At 43.0% G+C, this 19188-nt stretch overlaps 1 protein-coding gene across 1 annotated transcript in view; it reads left to right on the forward strand.

Annotated features, from left to right (window-relative positions):
- The window catches only part of LOC139411247 (latent-transforming growth factor beta-binding protein 1-like), a 137652-nt gene extending 118464 nt beyond the window's left edge, over nt 1-19188 (forward strand). The window contains 2 exon segments of the mRNA XM_071157290.1: nt 91-240; nt 17970-19188. Coding sequence (XP_071013391.1) covers nt 91-240; nt 17970-18148 — 329 coding nt within the window. The 3' untranslated portion in view covers nt 18149-19188.

Consider the following 19188-nt stretch of genomic DNA (forward strand, 5'->3'; position numbering starts at 1 on the left):
CGGGCCTTTTTGCTTACTTATATGCTCATCTGACTTGGGTGAATAAAACACCTCTTTCTTACCCCCTGTCCCACTTCCTCCAACCTGCAGACCTGTCCGATGCGTTTGAGGGCCTGAGAGCGGAAGAGTGTGGCATTCTGAACGGCTGTGAGAACGGGCGCTGCGTGCGGGTACAGGAGGGCTACACCTGCGACTGCTTCGACGGATACACCCTGGACATGTCCCGCATGGCGTGTGTGGGTAAGTGACAGGTGGAGGACACACACACTAAATGGACCAGAAGAGAAGTAGTCAATCTCTCCTCAGCCCTCAACCAGGAAAGGCTATCATGCATGTTGTTGATGTTAGGTCTGCATGTGCAGTGAAGTACAGGGCGTGCTGTTCTGTTTTGAGATAGCTACACCTGACCATATTACCGGACAGTCATCAAGATGGGACAAGACCAGAGCCTGAACAACTGCTGTCGAGCAGTGCATAATCATTTTAAAAAATATATATATATAACAGAGGAACATACCTCTCCCCATCTTCACAACAACTTGACCATAATAATTGACCATCCAATGTTGATCCTACGAGTTCAGCTTCCTCAACTTCCACAATAGGCACACCCTTTATGTTCAACTCCAGTTCAGCGTTAGGGCTTATAGAATGTTTTGAACAAAATGCAATGCTTTTAGTATTATATGTAATGAAGATCAGTGTATTGTTAGTTAGTATTAGAAGGGGTGATTAAGTCCTTGTAAAGAGTCTCAGTGAGCTCACGGGCTGTGGGTGCTGACATGAAGATTGTGGAATCAATGATCATCAGCAAACGTAGTCATTCTAGCTTCTTGTAAGACAAGTGGCTAGTCATTTGTAAAAAAAAAAAAATAGAGAAGAGTTATGGCCCAAAGCAACTGCCCTGAAGGACACCTCACTGTACATATCTGATGTTAGAGTATCTTCCATTAAAGAACACTCTCTGAGTTCTATAGGATAAGTAACTCTCCAACCATGTGATGTAAATCCCATAGAAAAGGATGATCAATAAGGCTGCACTGAAATCTAACAATACATCCCCAACTATCATCTTCTTATTCATTTATTTTAACCAATCGTTAGGTTGTACTGCACTAACTCAGATGACTAAGTGCCCTTCCCTATATGCATGCTGGAAGCATAGCAGCGGGAAGATGTTGGGGGTGCTGAGGAGTATTATTTTGTCCTGTCACAGAGGAGTAATAAAGCCCTAGTTCACACAGGAGTAATATAATGAGTGATTTTTTATATATTTTTTCAATTTATCAGGGGGTGCTACTACCGCGACTATGGATGGAAGTCAGTTGTTCATTTAATTTTTTTGCCCTAGCACTACACAGCTGATTCAAATAACCAACTCATCATCAAGCTCAGACCATGAGAAACAAGATTATCTGGTCTGATGAATCCAAGATTGAACTCTTTGGCCTGAATGCCAAGTTTCACGTTTGACGGAAACCTGGCACCATCCCTACAGTGAAGCATGGTGGTGGTAGCATCATGCTGTGCGGATGTTTTTCAGTGGCAGGGACTGGGAGACTGGGAGACTAGTCAGGATCGAGGGAAAGATGAACGGACCAATGTACAGAGAAATCCTTGATGAAAACCTGCTCCAGAGCGCTCAGGACCTCAGACTGGGGCGAAGGTTCACCTTCCAACGACCTAAGCATACAGCCAAGACAATGCAGGAGTGGCTTCGGGACAAGTCTCTGAATGTCCTTGAGTGGCCCAGCCAGAGCCTGGACTTGAACCCGATCGAACATCTCTGGAGAAACCTGAAAATAGCTGTGCACTGACGCTCCCCATCCAACCTGACAGAGCTTGAGAGTGTCTGCAGAGAAGAATGGGAGAAACTCCCCAAATACCCGGAATACAAGCCAAGTGGAATTAGTTATATATCTACTTTATCGCTTGAGAACCTTGAGATTGAGTCAGATAGTGGAAGTTCAGAGATTGAATCTGACAAAAGTGGACAGGAAGAACTTGTGTTGACGGGTGTGGGGAAGGCTGTCTATCCTTTTGAATTTTGATATTGAGTGGTTGCCTGATAAAGTCATGCTAGGATATGAATTTTCCAGTAAGTGTTTGTTCCAAACCTGCTACGATGTTTCAGGTGCCAAGGTTATGGTAATGTAGCAGCATTGTAGGATGAAGGCCAAGGTGTGAGAAGTGTGCATGGGACAAAGGAGTGTGTAGTTTTGGAGGCAAATTAGTGTTTCAATTGTGGATGGAGCACATGTTGCTGGGGATCAGAAATGTCCTGTGCGAGTGAGACAGGTTGAGGTGGCCAGTGTTCGAGCAGTGAAGAGTGTCATATGCTGAGGCAGTGAGGAAAGTGCAGGATGGTGGGCAAAGGGTGAAGGATCATGAGAGGATACCAGTAAGTAGTTGGCCAGGACTGAGAGACCCAAACATTTTGTGTTTTAGCAAGGTTGGTTTCTTGGCGTTCATTGCTATGGTAATTAACTATACATCGCAGATGGAAAGGAAGTAGCAGAAGCTAATAGTAGTAGTAGCAGCAGAAACGTTAGTGGGAGTGAAAGATTTTACAGCAGAAGAGATACAGGAGGTGTGGAAGGAAGGAGTCCCGTCCGACCAGGCCGGTGGCCAGGAGTAGGAACGGTTAGGGCATCGGTGGGATAAGGGGGGTGTTTGGGGTTTTGTAGCTGCAGGGTTGGTGGTGCAGTTTTTATCTTTTTCCTTTTATTTTTTGTTTTGTCACAATCAGTGGTGTAAAGTACTTAAGTAAACATACTTGTAAGTACTACTTAAGTAGTTTTTATCTGTACTTTACTTTACCATTTATTTTTTTGACAACTTTTGCTTTTCCTCCACTACATTCGTAAAGAAAATAATGTACTTTTTACTCCTTACATTTTCCCTGACATACAAAAGTACTTGTTACATTTAGAATGCTCAATCAGGACAGAATTAGGGCACCTATCAATATAACACTTTGTCATCCCTACTGCCTCTGATCTGGCGGACTCACAAAACACAACTACTGTGTTTGTAAATGATGTCTGAGTGTTGAGTGTGTCCCTTTCTATCCGTAATTAAAAATAATACGAATATAGTTCCATCTAGTTTGCTTAATATAAGGAATTTGATGTTTAGCATTTACTTTTACTTTGTACTTTTATGACAATTAAGTACTTTTTCTACCACTGTACTTATGTACATTTAAAACCAGATACTTTTAGACTTGTAGTCAAGTAGTATTTTACTGGGTAACTCACTTTTACTTGAGCCATTTTCTGTTAAGGTATCTTTACTTTTACATTTTCTGTTAAGGTATCTTTACTTTTACTCAATTATGACAATTGAGGACTTTTCCCCCCACTGGTCTCCATGTGGAATGCGAAGTGACAAAGGCTGCAATATGGAAAAAGCGTCTAGTATGCCAGAAATTCACATAAAGAAGAAGTAGAACATCAGCTGCGAATAACTATTTATTTTTATACATTTCATCAGTTATCTTACTAAGAAGTCGGGCAGAGGTAATGTAGCTAAATTAGCTAGCTATCTAATTATTAAACTACATTTGTTTATCTAAACCAAAATCTAGCTAGCTAGCTTTCATAATACGCTGGCTAGACATTCCAAATAAAATCTATGATTAGCCAGCTGTTATCTGCCAATGTGATTTGAAAGGTAGATTTAGCACCAAGGTAGAATCTGTTTTATATTGAATATTCTGTGGGTATTTGGTTCTCTCATCAATAGCTATTGAACCAAGCATGACTATTAAGATGGAATATTCTGAATCAGATTTGGATGGAGAAAAATCCACACTTTTTATTATTATTATCATTAATTTATTTAATGATAGGATTTTGGATGGGTCCATTAAATCTTCAATAGCTCTTACACAAAGGGTTTTATTTTATTTGTTTATTTCACCTTTATTTAACCAGGTAGGCTAGTTGAGAACAAGTTCTCATTTGCAACTGCGACCTGGCCAAGATAAAGCATAGCAATTCGACACATACAACAACACAGAGTTACACATGGAATAAACAAAACATAGTCAATAATACAGTAGAACAAAAGAAAACAAAAAGTCTATATACAGTGAGTGCAAATGAGGTAAGATAAGGGAGTTAAGGCAATAAATTGGCCATGGTGGCGAAGTAATTACAATATAGCAATTAAACACTGGAATGGTAGATGTGCAGAAGATGAATGTGCAAGTAGAGATACTGGGGTGCAAAGGAGCAAGATAAATAAATAAATACAGTATGGGGATGAGGTAGGTAGATAGATTGGCTGTTTACAGATGGGCTATGTACAGGTGCAGTGATCTGTGAGCTGCTCTGACAGCTGGTGCTTAAAGCTAGTGAGGGAGATATGAGTCTCCAGCTTCAGAGATTTTTGCAGTTCGTTCCAGTCAGCAGAGAACTGGAAGGAAAGACGACCAAAGGAGGAATTGGCTTTGAGTTTGAGTTTATTTTATTTTTACAGGGAAAGTGTACATTAATCAACGTTTCAGTAAATGTGCTGGTTTTAGCCAGCTGGCTAATTTTCAACCGCAGTCCCTGGGCAGGTTATTAAAAACAATTACAATATAGACAATCATTGAGCAGTGAGCACACGCAGAGCAACATAGGACAAGCAAGACAGAGCATACAGACAAAGCAACATAGGACAAGCAAGACTTAGCATACAGACAGAGCAACATAGAACAAAAAGCAGTGAGACCAGGGGGTGACCAGTGAGATATACCTGCTGGAGCGCGTGCTACGAGTGGGTGCTGCTATGGTGACCAGTGAGCTGAGATAAGGCGGGGATTTACCTAGCAGAGACTTGTAGATAACCTGTAGCCAGTGGGTTTGGCGACGAGTATGAAGCGAGGGCCAACCAGCAAGAGCGTACAGGTCGCAGTGGTGGGTAGTGTATGGGGCTGTGGTTACTAAACGGATGACACTGTGATAGACTGCATCCAGTTTGTTGAGTAGTGTTGGAGGCTATTTTATAGATGACATCACCGAAGTCGAGGATCGGTAGGCTGGTCAGTTTTACGAGGGTATGTTTGGCAGCATGAGTGAAGGATGCTTTGTTGCAATATAGGAAGCCAATTCTAGATTGGAGATGCTTAATGTGAGTCTGGAAGGAGAGTTTACAGTCTAACCAGACACCTAGGTATTTGTAGTTGTCCACGTATTCTAAGTCAGAGCTGTCCAGAGTAGTGATGCTGGACGGGCAAGCAGGTGCGGGCAGTGATCGGTAGTTTTACTTGCGTGTAAGATCAGTTGGAGGCCACGGAAGGAGAGTTGTATGGCATTGAAGCTCATCTGGAGGTTAGTTAACACAGTGTCCAAAGAGGGGCCAGAAGTATACAGAATGGTGTCGTCTGCGTAGAGTTGTATCAGAGAATCACCAGCAGCAAGAGCAACATCATTGATGTATACAGAGAAGAGAGTCGGCCCGAGGATTGAACCCTGTGGCACCTCCGTAGAGACTGCCAGAGGTCCGGACAACAGGCCCTCCGATTTGACACACTGAACTCTATCAGAGAAGTAGTTGGTAAACCAGGCGAGGCAATCATTTGAGAAACCAAGGCTGTCGAGTCTGCCAATAAGAATGTGGTGATTGACAGAGTCGATAGCCTTGGCTAGGTCGATGAATACGGCCGCACAGTAATGTCTCTTATCGATGGCGGTTATGATGTCATTTAGGACCTTGAGCGTGGCTGAGGTGCACCCATGGCCAGCTCTGAAACCAGATTGCATAGCGGAGAAGGTACGGTGGGATTCGAAATGGTTGGTAATCTGTTTGTTAACTTGGCTTTCGAAGACCTTAGAAAGGTAGGATAGATATAGGTCTGTAGCAGTTTGGGTCTAGAGAGTCACCCCCTTTGAAGAGGGGGATGACCGCGGCAGCTTTCCAATCTTTTGGAATCTCAGACGATACAAAAGAGAGGTTGAACAGGCTAATAATAGGGGTTGCAACAATTTCAGCAGATCATTTTAGAAAGAGAGGGTCCAGATTGTCTAGCCCGGCTGATTTGTAGGGGGCCAGATTTTGCAGCTCTTTCAGAACATCAGCTATCTGTATTTGGGTAAAGGAGAAATGGTGGGGGCTTTGGCGGGTTGCTGTGGAGGGTGCCGGGCAGTTGACCGGGGTAGGGGTAGCCAGGTGGAAAGCATGGCCAGTCGTAGAGAAATGCTTATTGAAATTCTCAATTATAGTGGATTTATCAGTGTTGACAGTGTTTCCTAGCCTCAGAGCGTTGGGTAGCTGGGAGGAGGTGCTCTTATTCTATATGGACTTTACAGTGTCCCGGAACTTTTTTGAGTTAGTACTACAGGATGCAAATTTCTGTTTGAAAAAGCTAGCCTTAGCTTTCCTAACTGCCTGTGTATATTTGTTCCTAACTTCCATGAAAAGTTGCATATCACGGGGGCTATTCGATGCTAATGCAGAACGCCACAGGTTGTTTTTATGCTGGTCAAGGGCAGACAGGTCTGGAGTGAACCAAGGACTATATCTATTCCTGGTTCTAAAGTTTTGGAATGGGGCATGTTTATTTAAGATGGTGAGGAAGGCCCTTTTAAAGAATAGCCAGGCATCATCTACTGACGGGATGAGGTCAGTGTCATTCCAGGATACCCCGACCAGGTCGATTAGAAAAGCCTGCTCGCAAAAGTGTTTTAGGGAGTGTTTGACAGTGATGAGGGGTGGTCGTTTGGTCGCAGACCCATTTTGGATGCAGGCATTGAGGCAGTGATCGCTGAGATCTTGATTGAAAACAGCAGAGGTGTATTTGGAGGGCGAGTTAGTTAGGATGACATCTATGACGGTGCCCGTGTTTACAGATTTGGAGTTTTACCTGGTAGGTTCATTGATAATTTGAGTGAGATTGAGGGCATCAAGCTTGGAGTGTAGGATGGCCGAAGTGTTAAGCATGTCCCAGTTTAGGACACCAAGTAGCACGAGCTCAGAAGATAGATGGGGGGCAATCACTTCACATATGGTTTCGAGGGCACAGCTGGGGGCAAAGGGAGGTCTATAGCAGGCGGCAACAGTGAGAGACTTGTTTCTGGAAAGGTGAATTTTTAGAAGTAGCAGCTCGAATTGTTTGGGTACAGACTTGGATATTAATACAGAACTCTGCAGGCTATCTTTGCAGTAGATTGCAACACCGCCCCCTTTGGCAGTTCTAGCTTGGCGGAAAATGTTATAGTTAGCGATGGAGATTTCTGGGTTTTTGGTGGTTTTCCTAAGCCAGGATTCAGACACGGCTAAGACATCCGGGTTGGCAGAGTGTGCTAAAGCAGTGTAGGCTTCTAATGTTAACATGCATGAAACCAGCTAGCCAGGAGGGGTCACCCGGGATTGCGGTTAGCTAGTTGCGAAGATCCAGATGAAAATGTTCAGAGTTTGTTGTAGGAATCCAGGGATATGGAGAGAAATAGGTCCGTTATGCTCTGGTTTGAGTCACATTGTTCGAACTGGCAAGAGCTTTCCGAGCTAAAGGTTAGCTGATGACCCCTAGCAATGGTTTGCTAACTGATAGCTGGTAGGTAGTTAGCTGGCTAGCTTCAGTTGAGGGATTCCAGATCCCAAGTAAATAGAAATACTTTAGGAAAAAAGCAGATCCACGCCACATTGGGTGAGGCGGGTATTTTTAAAAGATAAAGGCGTAAAAAGATATATACAAGGGACAGGACAAAGACGTCTGACTGCTACTCCATCTTGGAAGATTTCCAAGGGTACCGTGACTATGAAAATGATATATTCTCAAACTGTGAAGGATGGACAAAAATCCACAGCTTTTTGTTGTTGTTTGAAATGTGGTTTATAAAAAAATGAAATAGCTTTCAATCTTCAGTAGCTCCTACACAAAGTGTGCTATGACTATGAAAATGCTATATTCTAGGCCTCCCGGGTGGCGCAGTGGTTAAGGGCGCTGTACTGCAGTGCCATCTGTGCCATCAGAGACTCTGGGTTCGCGCCCAGGCTCTGTCCGTGGGGCGACACACAATTGGCCTAGCGTCATCCGGTTTAGGGAGGGCTTGTCTCATCGCACACCAGCGGCGGGCCGGGCACAGTGCGCGCTAACCAAGGTTGCCAGGTGCCAGGTTTCCTCTGACACATTGTAGTGATGAGACAAGATAGTAGCTACTAAAACAATTGGATACCAGAAAAATGGGTAAAATTAAAACAATTAAATGCTATATTCTGAATCGGGGGAAATTGCCCGGAAACTGAAGATCTTGTACAAAGCCCTTCCAAACTGTTCACATTCTCTGGTCTCACCCGTGTAGCCACTGCTCCACGCTCTGGTCTTTATTTAAATTATCAGCGAGTCCTTTTAAGCACTCTGGCCTTGTCTGTGTGGTGGTTACTGTATTTATATGAAAATTATGCAAACCTGATAACTAGGAAGTGTACACTTTCAGAGTTAGTTATCTTGTTGACATCACAAAATAGACATTAATAGACATTAATTTTCCATATTCCATCCCTCATCATCCCCAACATTCGGAGGATGAAATATATTGTGCCGGTATCCATTGTTTGATGTTAAAGTTCTTGGGCTGGTAAACTCTTCATAAGGCACACAGACATTCCGATCCCCCAAACTAGGCCACAAAGGAAATCACCTGCAGTCTATGATTTACGATGTATGAGGTGTCATAAAACCTCCACATCCATCCCTCTCCCCCTCTGCGGGACAGAGTAGAGCTAAATCCACTGTAACCTGATCCTTTGGATCCTCACAAGAGAGTCATGACAGTGCGCTTTGTGTAGATTTTTTTTCCATCCTCCCCCGATTCAGAAGATATCATTTTCATAGTCATGGCACACTTTGTGTAAGAGCTATCGAAGATAATACAATGTTTTAAAAAAAATACATTTTAAGAAGAAAAAAGCAGATTTTGCCATCCTCCACTGATTCTGAATAAATAATTTTCATAGTCATAACACGCTTTTGTGTAAGAGCTATTCAAGATTGAAATCAAAAAATAACATAACATTTTAGATTTCTGTCCATCCTCCCCCGATCCAAAATATATAATTTCCATAGTCACGGCACGCTTTATTCAAGGGCTATTGAAGATTGTAATCCGAAATCGTGTAATTCATTTTTATTTAAACGTATAGCTAGCTAGTTACCTATAACATTCGGATACAGTACATTTTGGGTATAGCTAGCTAGCTCAACTTGTAGTGGTACTAGCAAGCCCCGTTATGGCCGAATCGATCATGTAATTATACTGTACTGAACACTGCCTCATGAAAAGAGAGCTATATTGCTAGCTAGCTACCCATAGCAAAACAATTGACTTGTTTGTCATGTTTGTATGTAAAAGAACATCAAAGCGTGTTTTGTTGTCCAGCCCTGGAAAGAGGAATCATCACAAGCAGCCATTATAATTATTTAGCTAGCCATCTCTGATAGACAGTGCATGGTAACATAGCTCCCCGTGAACCGGTAGAACTAGTACCGCCCTGCTTTGAAAATCCAGCCTTCGAGAGTCCAAAGAAGTAAGTAGGGCTCCCGTCAGGCTGTGGTCTTTACAAAGCCAGGGAAAATTAGTCAACCTACATATCCTGCAATATCATGGCAGACAAGAACATTGTTGAGACTGGTCCAATGGCTCTATTGAACAAGGACAACCATATCTACTCGCTGCTAGAGTGTTCGTGCAATCGACGAAACACAAAAGTTTCTACAAAACACGACTCCTTTAATTTTTTGATCAGACAGCAGACTTAATCAACCAATGACTTCATCATGGGATAAAAGATGATGCAATAATTTATAGTTTGAATTTGGAAAACTAGTAGCCTAGTTTGAAAATCTTGGATCATTGCTGTTCTAACTTCCGCGACGCATATAAGGCCCTCCCCCGCCCTCCTTTCGTAAAATCTGATCACGACTCCATTTTGTTGCTTCCTGCCTACAGACTGAAACTAAAACAAGAAGCTCCGCGCTCAGGTCAACGCTGGTCCGACCAATCTGATTCCACGCTTCAAGACTGCTTCGATCACGTGGATTGGGATATGTTCCGCATTGCGTCCAACAACAACATTGACGAATACGCTGATTCGGTGAGCGAGTTCATTAGAAAGTGCATTGATGATGTTGTTCCCATAGCAACGATTAAAACATTCCCAAACCAGAAACAGTGGATTTTTTGGCAGCATTCGCGTGAAACTGAAAGCGTGAACCACTGCTTTTAACCAGGGAAAGGTGACCGAAAACACGACCGAATACAAACTGTGTAGCTATTCCATCCGCAAGGCAATCAAACAAGCTAAGCGTCAGTATAGAGACAAAGTAGAGTCACAATTCAACGGCTCAAACACAAGAGGTATGTGGCAGGGTCTACAGTCAATCACGGATTACAAAAAGAAAACCAGCCCCGTAACGGACCAGGATGTCTTGCTCCCAGGCAAAACCTCCGGACTCTCCTTCACTGCAGCCGACGTGAGGAAAACATTTAAACGTGTTAACCCTCGCAAGGCTGCAGGCCCAGACGGCATCCCCAGCCGCGTCCTCAGAGCATGACCAGCTGGCTGGTGTGTTTACGGACATATTCAATTAATCCTTATCCCAGTCTGCTGTTCCCACATGCTTCAAGAGGGCCACCATTGTCCCTGTTCCCAAGAAAGCTAAGGTAACTGAGCTAACTGACTACCGCCCCGTAGCACTCACTTCCGTCATCATGAAGTGCTTTGAGAGACTAGTCAAGGACCATATCACCTCCACCCTACCTGACACCCTAGACCCACTCCAATTTGCTTACCGCCCAAATAGGTCCACAGACGATGCAATCTCAACTACACTGCACACTGCCCTAACCCATCTGGACAAGAGGAGTACCTATGTGAGAATGCTGTTCATCGACTACAGCTCAGCATTTAACACCATAGTACCCTCCAAACTCGTCATCAAGCTCCCCGCCCTGTGAAACTGGGTACTGAACTTCCTGACGGGCCGCCCCCAGGTACTGAGGGTAGGTAACATCATCTCCACCCCGCGGATCCTCAACACTGGGGCCCCACAAGGGTGCGTTTTGAGCCCTCTCCTGTACTCCCTGTTCACCCATGACTGTGTGGCCATGCACGCCTCCAACTCAATCATCAAGTTTGCGGACGACACTACAGTGGTAGGCTTGATTACCAACAACGACGAGACGGCCTACAGGGAGGAGGTGAGGGCCCTTGGAGTGTGGTGTCAGGAAAATAACCTCACACTCAACGTCAACAAAACAAAGGAGATGATTGTGGACTTTAGGAAACAGCAGAGTGAGCACTCCCCTATCCACATCGATGGGACAGTAGTGGAGAAGGGTAGTAAGTTTTAAATTCCTCTGCGTACACATCACAGACAAACTGAATTGGTCCACCCACACAGACAGCATCGTGAAGAAGGCGCAGCAGCGCCTCTTCAACCTCAGGAGGCTGAAGAAATTTGTCTTGTCACCAAAAGCACTCACAAACTTCTACAGATGCACAATCGAGAGCATCCTGTTGGGCTGTATCACCACCTGGTACGGCAACTGCTCCGCCCACAACCGTAAGGCTCTCCAGAGGGTATTGAGGTCTGCACAACGCATCACCGGGGGCAAACTACCTGCCCTCCAGGACACCTACACCACCCGATGTCACAGGAAGGCCAAAAAGATCATCAAGGACAACAACCACCTGTGCCACTGCCTGTTCACCCCGCTATCATCCAGAAGGCGAGGTCAGTACAGGTGCATCAAAGCAGGGACCGAGAGACTGAAAAACAGCTTCTATCTCAAGGCCATCAGACTGTTAAACAGCCACCACTAACATTGAGTGGCTTCTGCCAACACACTGACTCAACTCCAGCCACTTTAATAATGGGAATTGATGGAAATTTATGTAAAATATATCACTAGCCACTTTAAACAATGCTACTTAATATAATGTTTACATACCCTACATTACTCATCTCATATGTAAATGTATATACTGTACCCTATATCATCTACTGCATCTTTATGTAATACATGTATCACTAGCCACTTTAAACTACTTTGTTTACATACCCTACATTACTCATCTCATATGTATATACTGTACTCGATACCATCTACTGCATCTTGCCTATGCCGTTCTGTACCATCACTCATTCATATATCTTTATGTACATATTCTTTATCCCTTACACTTGTGTGTATAAGGTAGTAGTTTTGGAATTGTTAGGTTAGATTACTCATTGGTTATTACTGCATTGTCGGAACTAGAAACACAAGCATTTCGCTACACTCACATTAACATCTGCTAACCATGTGTATGTGACTTGATTTGATGCAATAGTAGCTGTTCTATTCCAAACACAAAAAAACTGGGAAATAAACATAAATAGAAAACATAGCAGAATATAAAGTGGATAATACAATGTGGGATGACGCTGCGCTGCTTTTGAATCTAAAATGAAGAAAATCGTCCCGAAATTGTAGGAGGTGATCCTCCCACAGCTTAGAAGCATATCGTAATATACAGTTACAGTCGGAAGTTTACATATACTAAGTTGACTGAGCCTTTAAACAGCTTGGAAAATTCCAGAACATGATGTCATGGCTTTAGAAGCTTCTGATAGGCTAATTGTCATCATTTGAGTCAATTGGAGGTGTACCTGTGGATGTATTTCAAGGCCGACCTTCAAACTCTGTGTCTCTTTGCTTGACATCAGGTGAAAATCAAAGGAAATCAGCCAAGACCTCAGAAAACATATTGTAGACCTCCACAAGTCTGGTTTATCCTTGGGAGCAGTTTCCAAATGCCTGAAGGTACCACATTCATCAGTACAACAATAGTACGCAAGTATAAACACCATGGGACCATGCAGCCGTCATACCACTCATGTCTCCTAGAGATGAACGTACTTTGGTGCGAAAAGGGCAAATCAATCCCAGAACAACAGCAAAGGACCTTGTGAAGATGCTGGAGGAAACAGGTACAAAAGTATCTATATCCACAGTAAAACGAGTCCTATATCGACATAACCTGAAAGGCCGCTCAGCAAGGAAGAAGCCACTGCTCCAAAACCGCCATAAAAAAGCCAGACTATGGTTTGCAACTGCACATGGGGACAAAGATCGTACTTTCTGGAGAAATGTCCTCTGGTCTGATGAAACGAAAAAAATGAAACTGTTTGGACATAATGACCATCTTTATGTTTGTAGGTAAAAGGGGAGGCTTGCAAGCCGAAGAACTCCATACCAGCCGTGAAACACGGGGGTGGCAGCATCATGTTGTGGGGGTGCTTTGCTGTGGGAGGAGGGACTGGTGCACTTCACAAAATAGATGGCTCTATGAGGAAGGAAAATTATGTGGATATATTGAAGCAACATCTCAAGACATCAGTCAGAATGTCACAAATGGGTTTTCCAAATGGACAATGACCCCAAGCATACTTCCAAACTTGTGGCAAAATAGCTTAAGGACAACAAAGTCAAGGTATTGGAGTGGCCATCACAAAGCCCTGACCTCAAGCCTATAGACAATTTGTGGGCAGAACTGAAAAAGAGTGTGTGAGCAAGGAGGCCTACAAACCTTACACCAGCTCTGTCAGGAGGAATGGGCCAAAATTCACCCAACTTATTGTGGGAAGATCCTGTGGAAGGCTACCCGAAACGTTTGACCCAAGTTAAATTTGTTTTTTATTTAAATTTTACCGCTAGTGCGCGATGAGACAAGGATATCCCTACCAGCCAAACCCTCCCTAACCCGGACAACGCTAGGCCAATTGTGCGTCGCCCCATGGACCTCCCGGTCGCGGCCGGCTGCGACAGAGCCTGGGCGCGTACCCAGAGTCTCTGGTGGCACTGCGATGCAGTGCCCTAGACCACTGTGCCACCCAGGAGGCAATGCTACCAAGTACTAATTGAGTGTATGTAAACTTCTGACCCACTGGGAATGTGATGAAAGAAATAAAAGCTGAAATAAATCATTCTCTCTACTATTATTCTGACATTTCACATAATTAAAATAAAGTGGTGATCCTAACTGACAGGCAGACTAAGACAGGGAATTTTTACTAGGATTAAATGTCAGGAATTGTGAAAAACTTGAGTTTAAAAGGTGTATGTAAACTTCCGACTTCAACTGTAGATATGATCAATACAAGTTGATGTCAGAGATCCAATACTATTGGTATACATTCTAATTGGTTGAGTGATAATCATAGTTAAAGGTTTCCTTTGAGAGGACAACTCGATGACAACCAGTCAATGTTCAGATCACCAAGACCATGGTCTGTTAGCATCCGAGACCTTATTTAACATCACACATTTATTCTTCAGATACTGACAGTTTGCACTTGGTGGCCTATAGCATCACCCTAAAAGAAGAGGCTTCAGATGAGGCAGGTGAACCTGCAACCACAGCACTTAAACTTAATTTGACATGGTGCCACTGTATTTTCTTGCTAACCATGACGGTTGGACATACCATACGCACACACAGCACTCTGTAGCCACTTCAGACTACACACCCAGTGGTCCACGCTTTCCCTAAGCCCTGAGTACTGCCCCGAGGTGAGCCCAGCCACTTAGCTCACAAGCCCCAAAGGGCTCTTTATACACATTGCACTCAAATGTACCATAACAACGCGGCACAGTTGCTCTAGGAGACCAAACTAAACTACCAGGCCTCGCAGCGTTTCTAGGAATTCTGCCAACCCTTTAACTTGAGTGCTTGTTTGATATTCTTTCTTCCGAAATGTATCACTCTGGACATGCACACAGAGAAAAGAGAGAACACTGTGGTCCCCTTGAACCAGTTGCCAATCCCTCCAATAGACCATGAAGATATAATTATATTGCTATAGTATCTGGTTGTAGTATATTCAAGAGGGATTTAAAAAAAATGTAATCAGATGCTGTGGTCATATGTTTGGTCTTTATGTATAGAGGATGGAATAATTTACCTTATTGCATTTACAGGATCTGCTTCTTAGTGTGTACAGTGCCTTCAGAAAGTATTCATACCCCTTGATGTATTCCACATTTTGTTGTGTTACAGCCTCAATTCAAAAGTTATTAAATAAATACAATTCTCACCCATCTACACACAATAACCAATAATGACAAAGTGAAAATATGCTTTTAGAAATGTTTGTAAATTTATTGAAAATTAAATACAGAAATATCTAATTTACGTAAGTATTCACACCCCTGAGTCAATACTTTGTAGAAGCACCTTTGGTGCCGATTACAGCTGTGAGTCTTTTGGGGTAAGTCTCTAAAGAGCTTTGCACACCTGAATTGTTTATCGTTGCTAGACAGCCATTTTCAAGTCTTTCCATAGATTTTCAAGCCGATTTAATTAAAAACTGTAACTAGGCCACTCAGAAAAATGTAATGTTGTCTTGTTAAGCAACTCCAGTGTATATTTGGCCATGTGTTTTAGGTTATTGTCCTGCTGAAAGGTGAACTAGTCTCCCAGTGTCTGTTGGAAAGCAGACTGAACCAGGTTTACCTCTAGGATTTTGCCTGTGGTCAATTCTATTCCATTTATTTTATCTTTTCTCTTGCTGATGACAAGCATACCCATGATATGACACAGCCACCACCATGTTTGACAATATGAAGAGTGGTACTCAGTGATATTGGATTTGCCCCAAACATAACGCTTTGTATTCAGGACAGAATGTTTATTTATTTTCCATATTTTTTTGCAGTATTACTTAAGTGCCTTGTTGCAAACAGGATGCATGTTTTGGAATATTTGTTATTCTGTACAGGCTTCCTTCTTTTCACTCAGTCATTTAGCTTAGTATTGTTGAGTAACTACAACAGTTTTCTCATATCACAACCATTAATCTATGAAACTGTTTTAAATCACCATTGGCCTCATATTGAAATCCCTGAGCAGTTTCCTTCCTCTCCGGCAGCTGAGTTAGAAAAGACGCCTGTATCTTTGTAGTGACTGGGTGTATTGATACACCATCCAAAGCCTAATTAATAACTTCACCATGCTCAAAGGGATATTCAATGTCTGCTTTATTTTTATTTTTTTACACATTTATCAATAGATGCCTTTTTTTTTTACCTCCCTGGTCTTTGTGGTTGAATCTGTGCTTTAAATGCACTACTCAATTGAGGGGACCGTACAGATAATTGTACACTACATGACCAATAGTATGTGGACACCTGCTCGTCGAACATCTAATTTCAATATCATGGGCATTAACATGGAGTTGGTCACCCCTTTGCTGCTATAACAGCCTCCCCTCTTCTGGGAAGGCTTTCCACTAGATGTTGGATCATTGTTGCGGGGACTTGTTTCCATTCAGCCACAAGAGCATTATTGAGGTTGGGCACGGATGTTAGGTGATTAGGTCAGGCTCACAGTCAACGTTCCAGTTCATCCCAAAGGTGTTCGATGGGGTTGAGGTCATAGCTCTGTGCAGGCCAGTCAAGTTCTTCCACACCGATCTCGACAAACCATTTCTGTATGGACCTTGCTTTGTGCACAGGGGCATTGTCATGCTGACACAGGAAAGGGCCTTCTCCAAACTGTTGCCACAAAGTTGGAAGCCCAGAATCGTCAAGAATGTCATTGTATGCTGTGGTGTTAAAATTTCCCTTCACTGGAACTAAGGGGCCTAGCCCGAACCATGAAAAACCGCCCCACACCATTATTCCTCCTCCACCAAACTTTACGGTTGGCACTATGCATTCGGGCAGGTAGCGTTTTCCTGGCATCCGTCGGTTTGCCAGATGGTGAAGCGTGATTCATCACTCGGGGGAACGAGTTTCCATTGCTCCAGAGTCTAATGGCGGTGAGCTTTACTCCACTCCAGCCGACGCTTGGTGATCATAAACTAGTGTGCGGCTGCTCCGCCATGGAAACCCATTGCATTGCAAACCCCGAAGCTCCCGACACACAGTTCATGTCTTCCAGAGGCAGTTTGCAACTCGGTAGTGGGTGTTACAGATTATTTTTACGCGTTTCAGCACTCGGCGGTCCCGTTCTGTGAGCTTGTGTGGCCTACCATTTTGCGGCTGAGCCATTGTTGCTCCTAGACATTTCCACTTCACAATAACAGCACTTACAGTTAATATTGTAAATGAGTATTGTAGCTGGAAACGGCAGATTTTTTATGGAATATCTACATAGGCGTACAGAGGCACATTATCAGCAAACATCACTCCTGTGTTCCAATGGCACATTGTTAGCTAATCCAAGTTTATCATTTTAAAAGGCTAATTGATCATTAGAAAACCCTTTTGCAATTGTGTTAGCACAGTTGAAAACTGTTGTCCTGATTAAAGAAGCAATACAACTGGCCTTCTTTAGACTAGTTGAGTATCTGGATCATCAGCATTTGTGGGTTCGATTACAGGCTCAAAATTGCCAGAAACAAACTACTTTCTTCTGAAACTCGTCAGTCTATTCTTGTTCTGAGAAAAGAAGGCTATTCCATGTGAGAAATTGTCAAGAAACTGAATATCTCGTACAACACTGTGTACTACTCCCTTCACAGAACAGCGCAAACTGGCTCTAACCAGAATAGAAAGAGGAGTGGAAGGCCCCGGTGCACAACTGAGCAAGAGGACAAGTACATTAGTGTCTGGTTTGAGAAACAGACGCCTCACAAGTCCTCAACAGGCAGCTTCATTAAATAGTACACACAAAACACCAGTCTCAACATCAACATTCGAAGACGTGACTCCGGGATGCTGGCCTTCTAGGCAGAGTTGCAAAGAAAAGTAATATCTCAGACTGACCAATAAAAAGAAAAGATTAAGAATGGCAAATGAACACAGGCTCAGGACAGAGGAACTCTGCCTAGAAGGCCAGCATCCCGGAGTCGCCTCTTCACTGTTGACGTTGAGACTGGTGTTTTGCAGGGGACTATTTAATGAAGCTGCCAGTTGAGGACTTGAGGCCTCTGTTTCTCATGGTAGTGTATGTAGACTGCTAACATGATTCTCCTCCTCTCTTTTACACAGATGTGAATGAGTGTTCTGAGCTCAACAACCGGATGTCCCTCTGCAAGAACTCCAAATGTATCAACACGCAAGGATCCTACAAGTGTGTGTGCCTGCCGGGATACACCCCCTCTGAGCGGCCTAACTACTGTGTGGCCAGGGAACAGGGGGAGGCAGCAGTGGCAACAGAGAGGGAGTGAGCCCCCACAGCCACTAGAGGGAAACACAAAACACTAAAAAAAATACACTTATTTAATCCAAGCCCATATACTCTGCACTGTATAAAAACACACTAAATAAAACAACAAAAATAATTTACTTGAGATAAAGATCCAATTTAACCTACTATGTGGTGCCTGTGTGCAGGGGAGAAACACAGCATTGTATAAAATGTATGTTTGTTTTGTCTGGTTTTTGTCCGTTTTTATTTTTTATATTATAAGGAGTTTATGCGCGCTAGAGGAGCATTCGCTCTCCTAATGTAACGACAAACCCTATGAACTCCTACTGGGGGATAACGTTTTATTTTCTACCCAGTCCAAAATGCCTTGTGTGTGGATATTTAATTGAGTGAAGAGGCCAGCCATCCTTTCGTTTTCCCCGTTCTCCCTCTTCTTTCCAGCCCTTCTCTTCCTCCTCCTTGTACGGTGACTGCGGAGGACTGCTTGCCTGGCCATGGATGGACAGCCATCTGATCTTTGCTCTGTGGCTTCACACAAACATGCAGTATGCACATTACTGTAATAGAATGTTGTTCATGTAAATTCTTTGGAATAAGCTTTTTTTCTAGGCATTTTTTGTATTAATTATAAATGCAAACACAAAACTACTTCTGTGTCTGGGACATTGGACAATAGCAGGTTTTTATTTTTTTGTTTTATTTTTGGATTTGTTTGGTTTTATTCTCTTGCCTGCCCTGTGGAGCAGTCATATTCCCTACTCTTTCATTTATTTTCTTGAGATATTGTTTTATTTCTTTGAACAAAAATGAAATTAAGTAATTTTTTTTCATACTTTAATTAAATATTTTTCAGCATTTTACTGCAATGTGTAAAAGTCTTGCCAGGTTGCAAAGCTGCTATGGGACAGCCGTGGGAGAAATTTTGTACATTTTAAACAGAAGAGTTGAGAAACCAGTTTATGTATTTGTAATTTGTACATGAAAAATAGCTCTTGTATGAATATTCATATTACTATGTATATTAAACCCCTGGTAATAAATCACAAATGGTGATATTTA

The sequence above is a fragment of the Oncorhynchus clarkii genome, chromosome 1 (assembly GCF_045791955.1).
Source record: "Oncorhynchus clarkii lewisi isolate Uvic-CL-2024 chromosome 1, UVic_Ocla_1.0, whole genome shotgun sequence".
Classification (NCBI taxonomy): domain Eukaryota; kingdom Metazoa; phylum Chordata; class Actinopteri; order Salmoniformes; family Salmonidae; genus Oncorhynchus; species Oncorhynchus clarkii.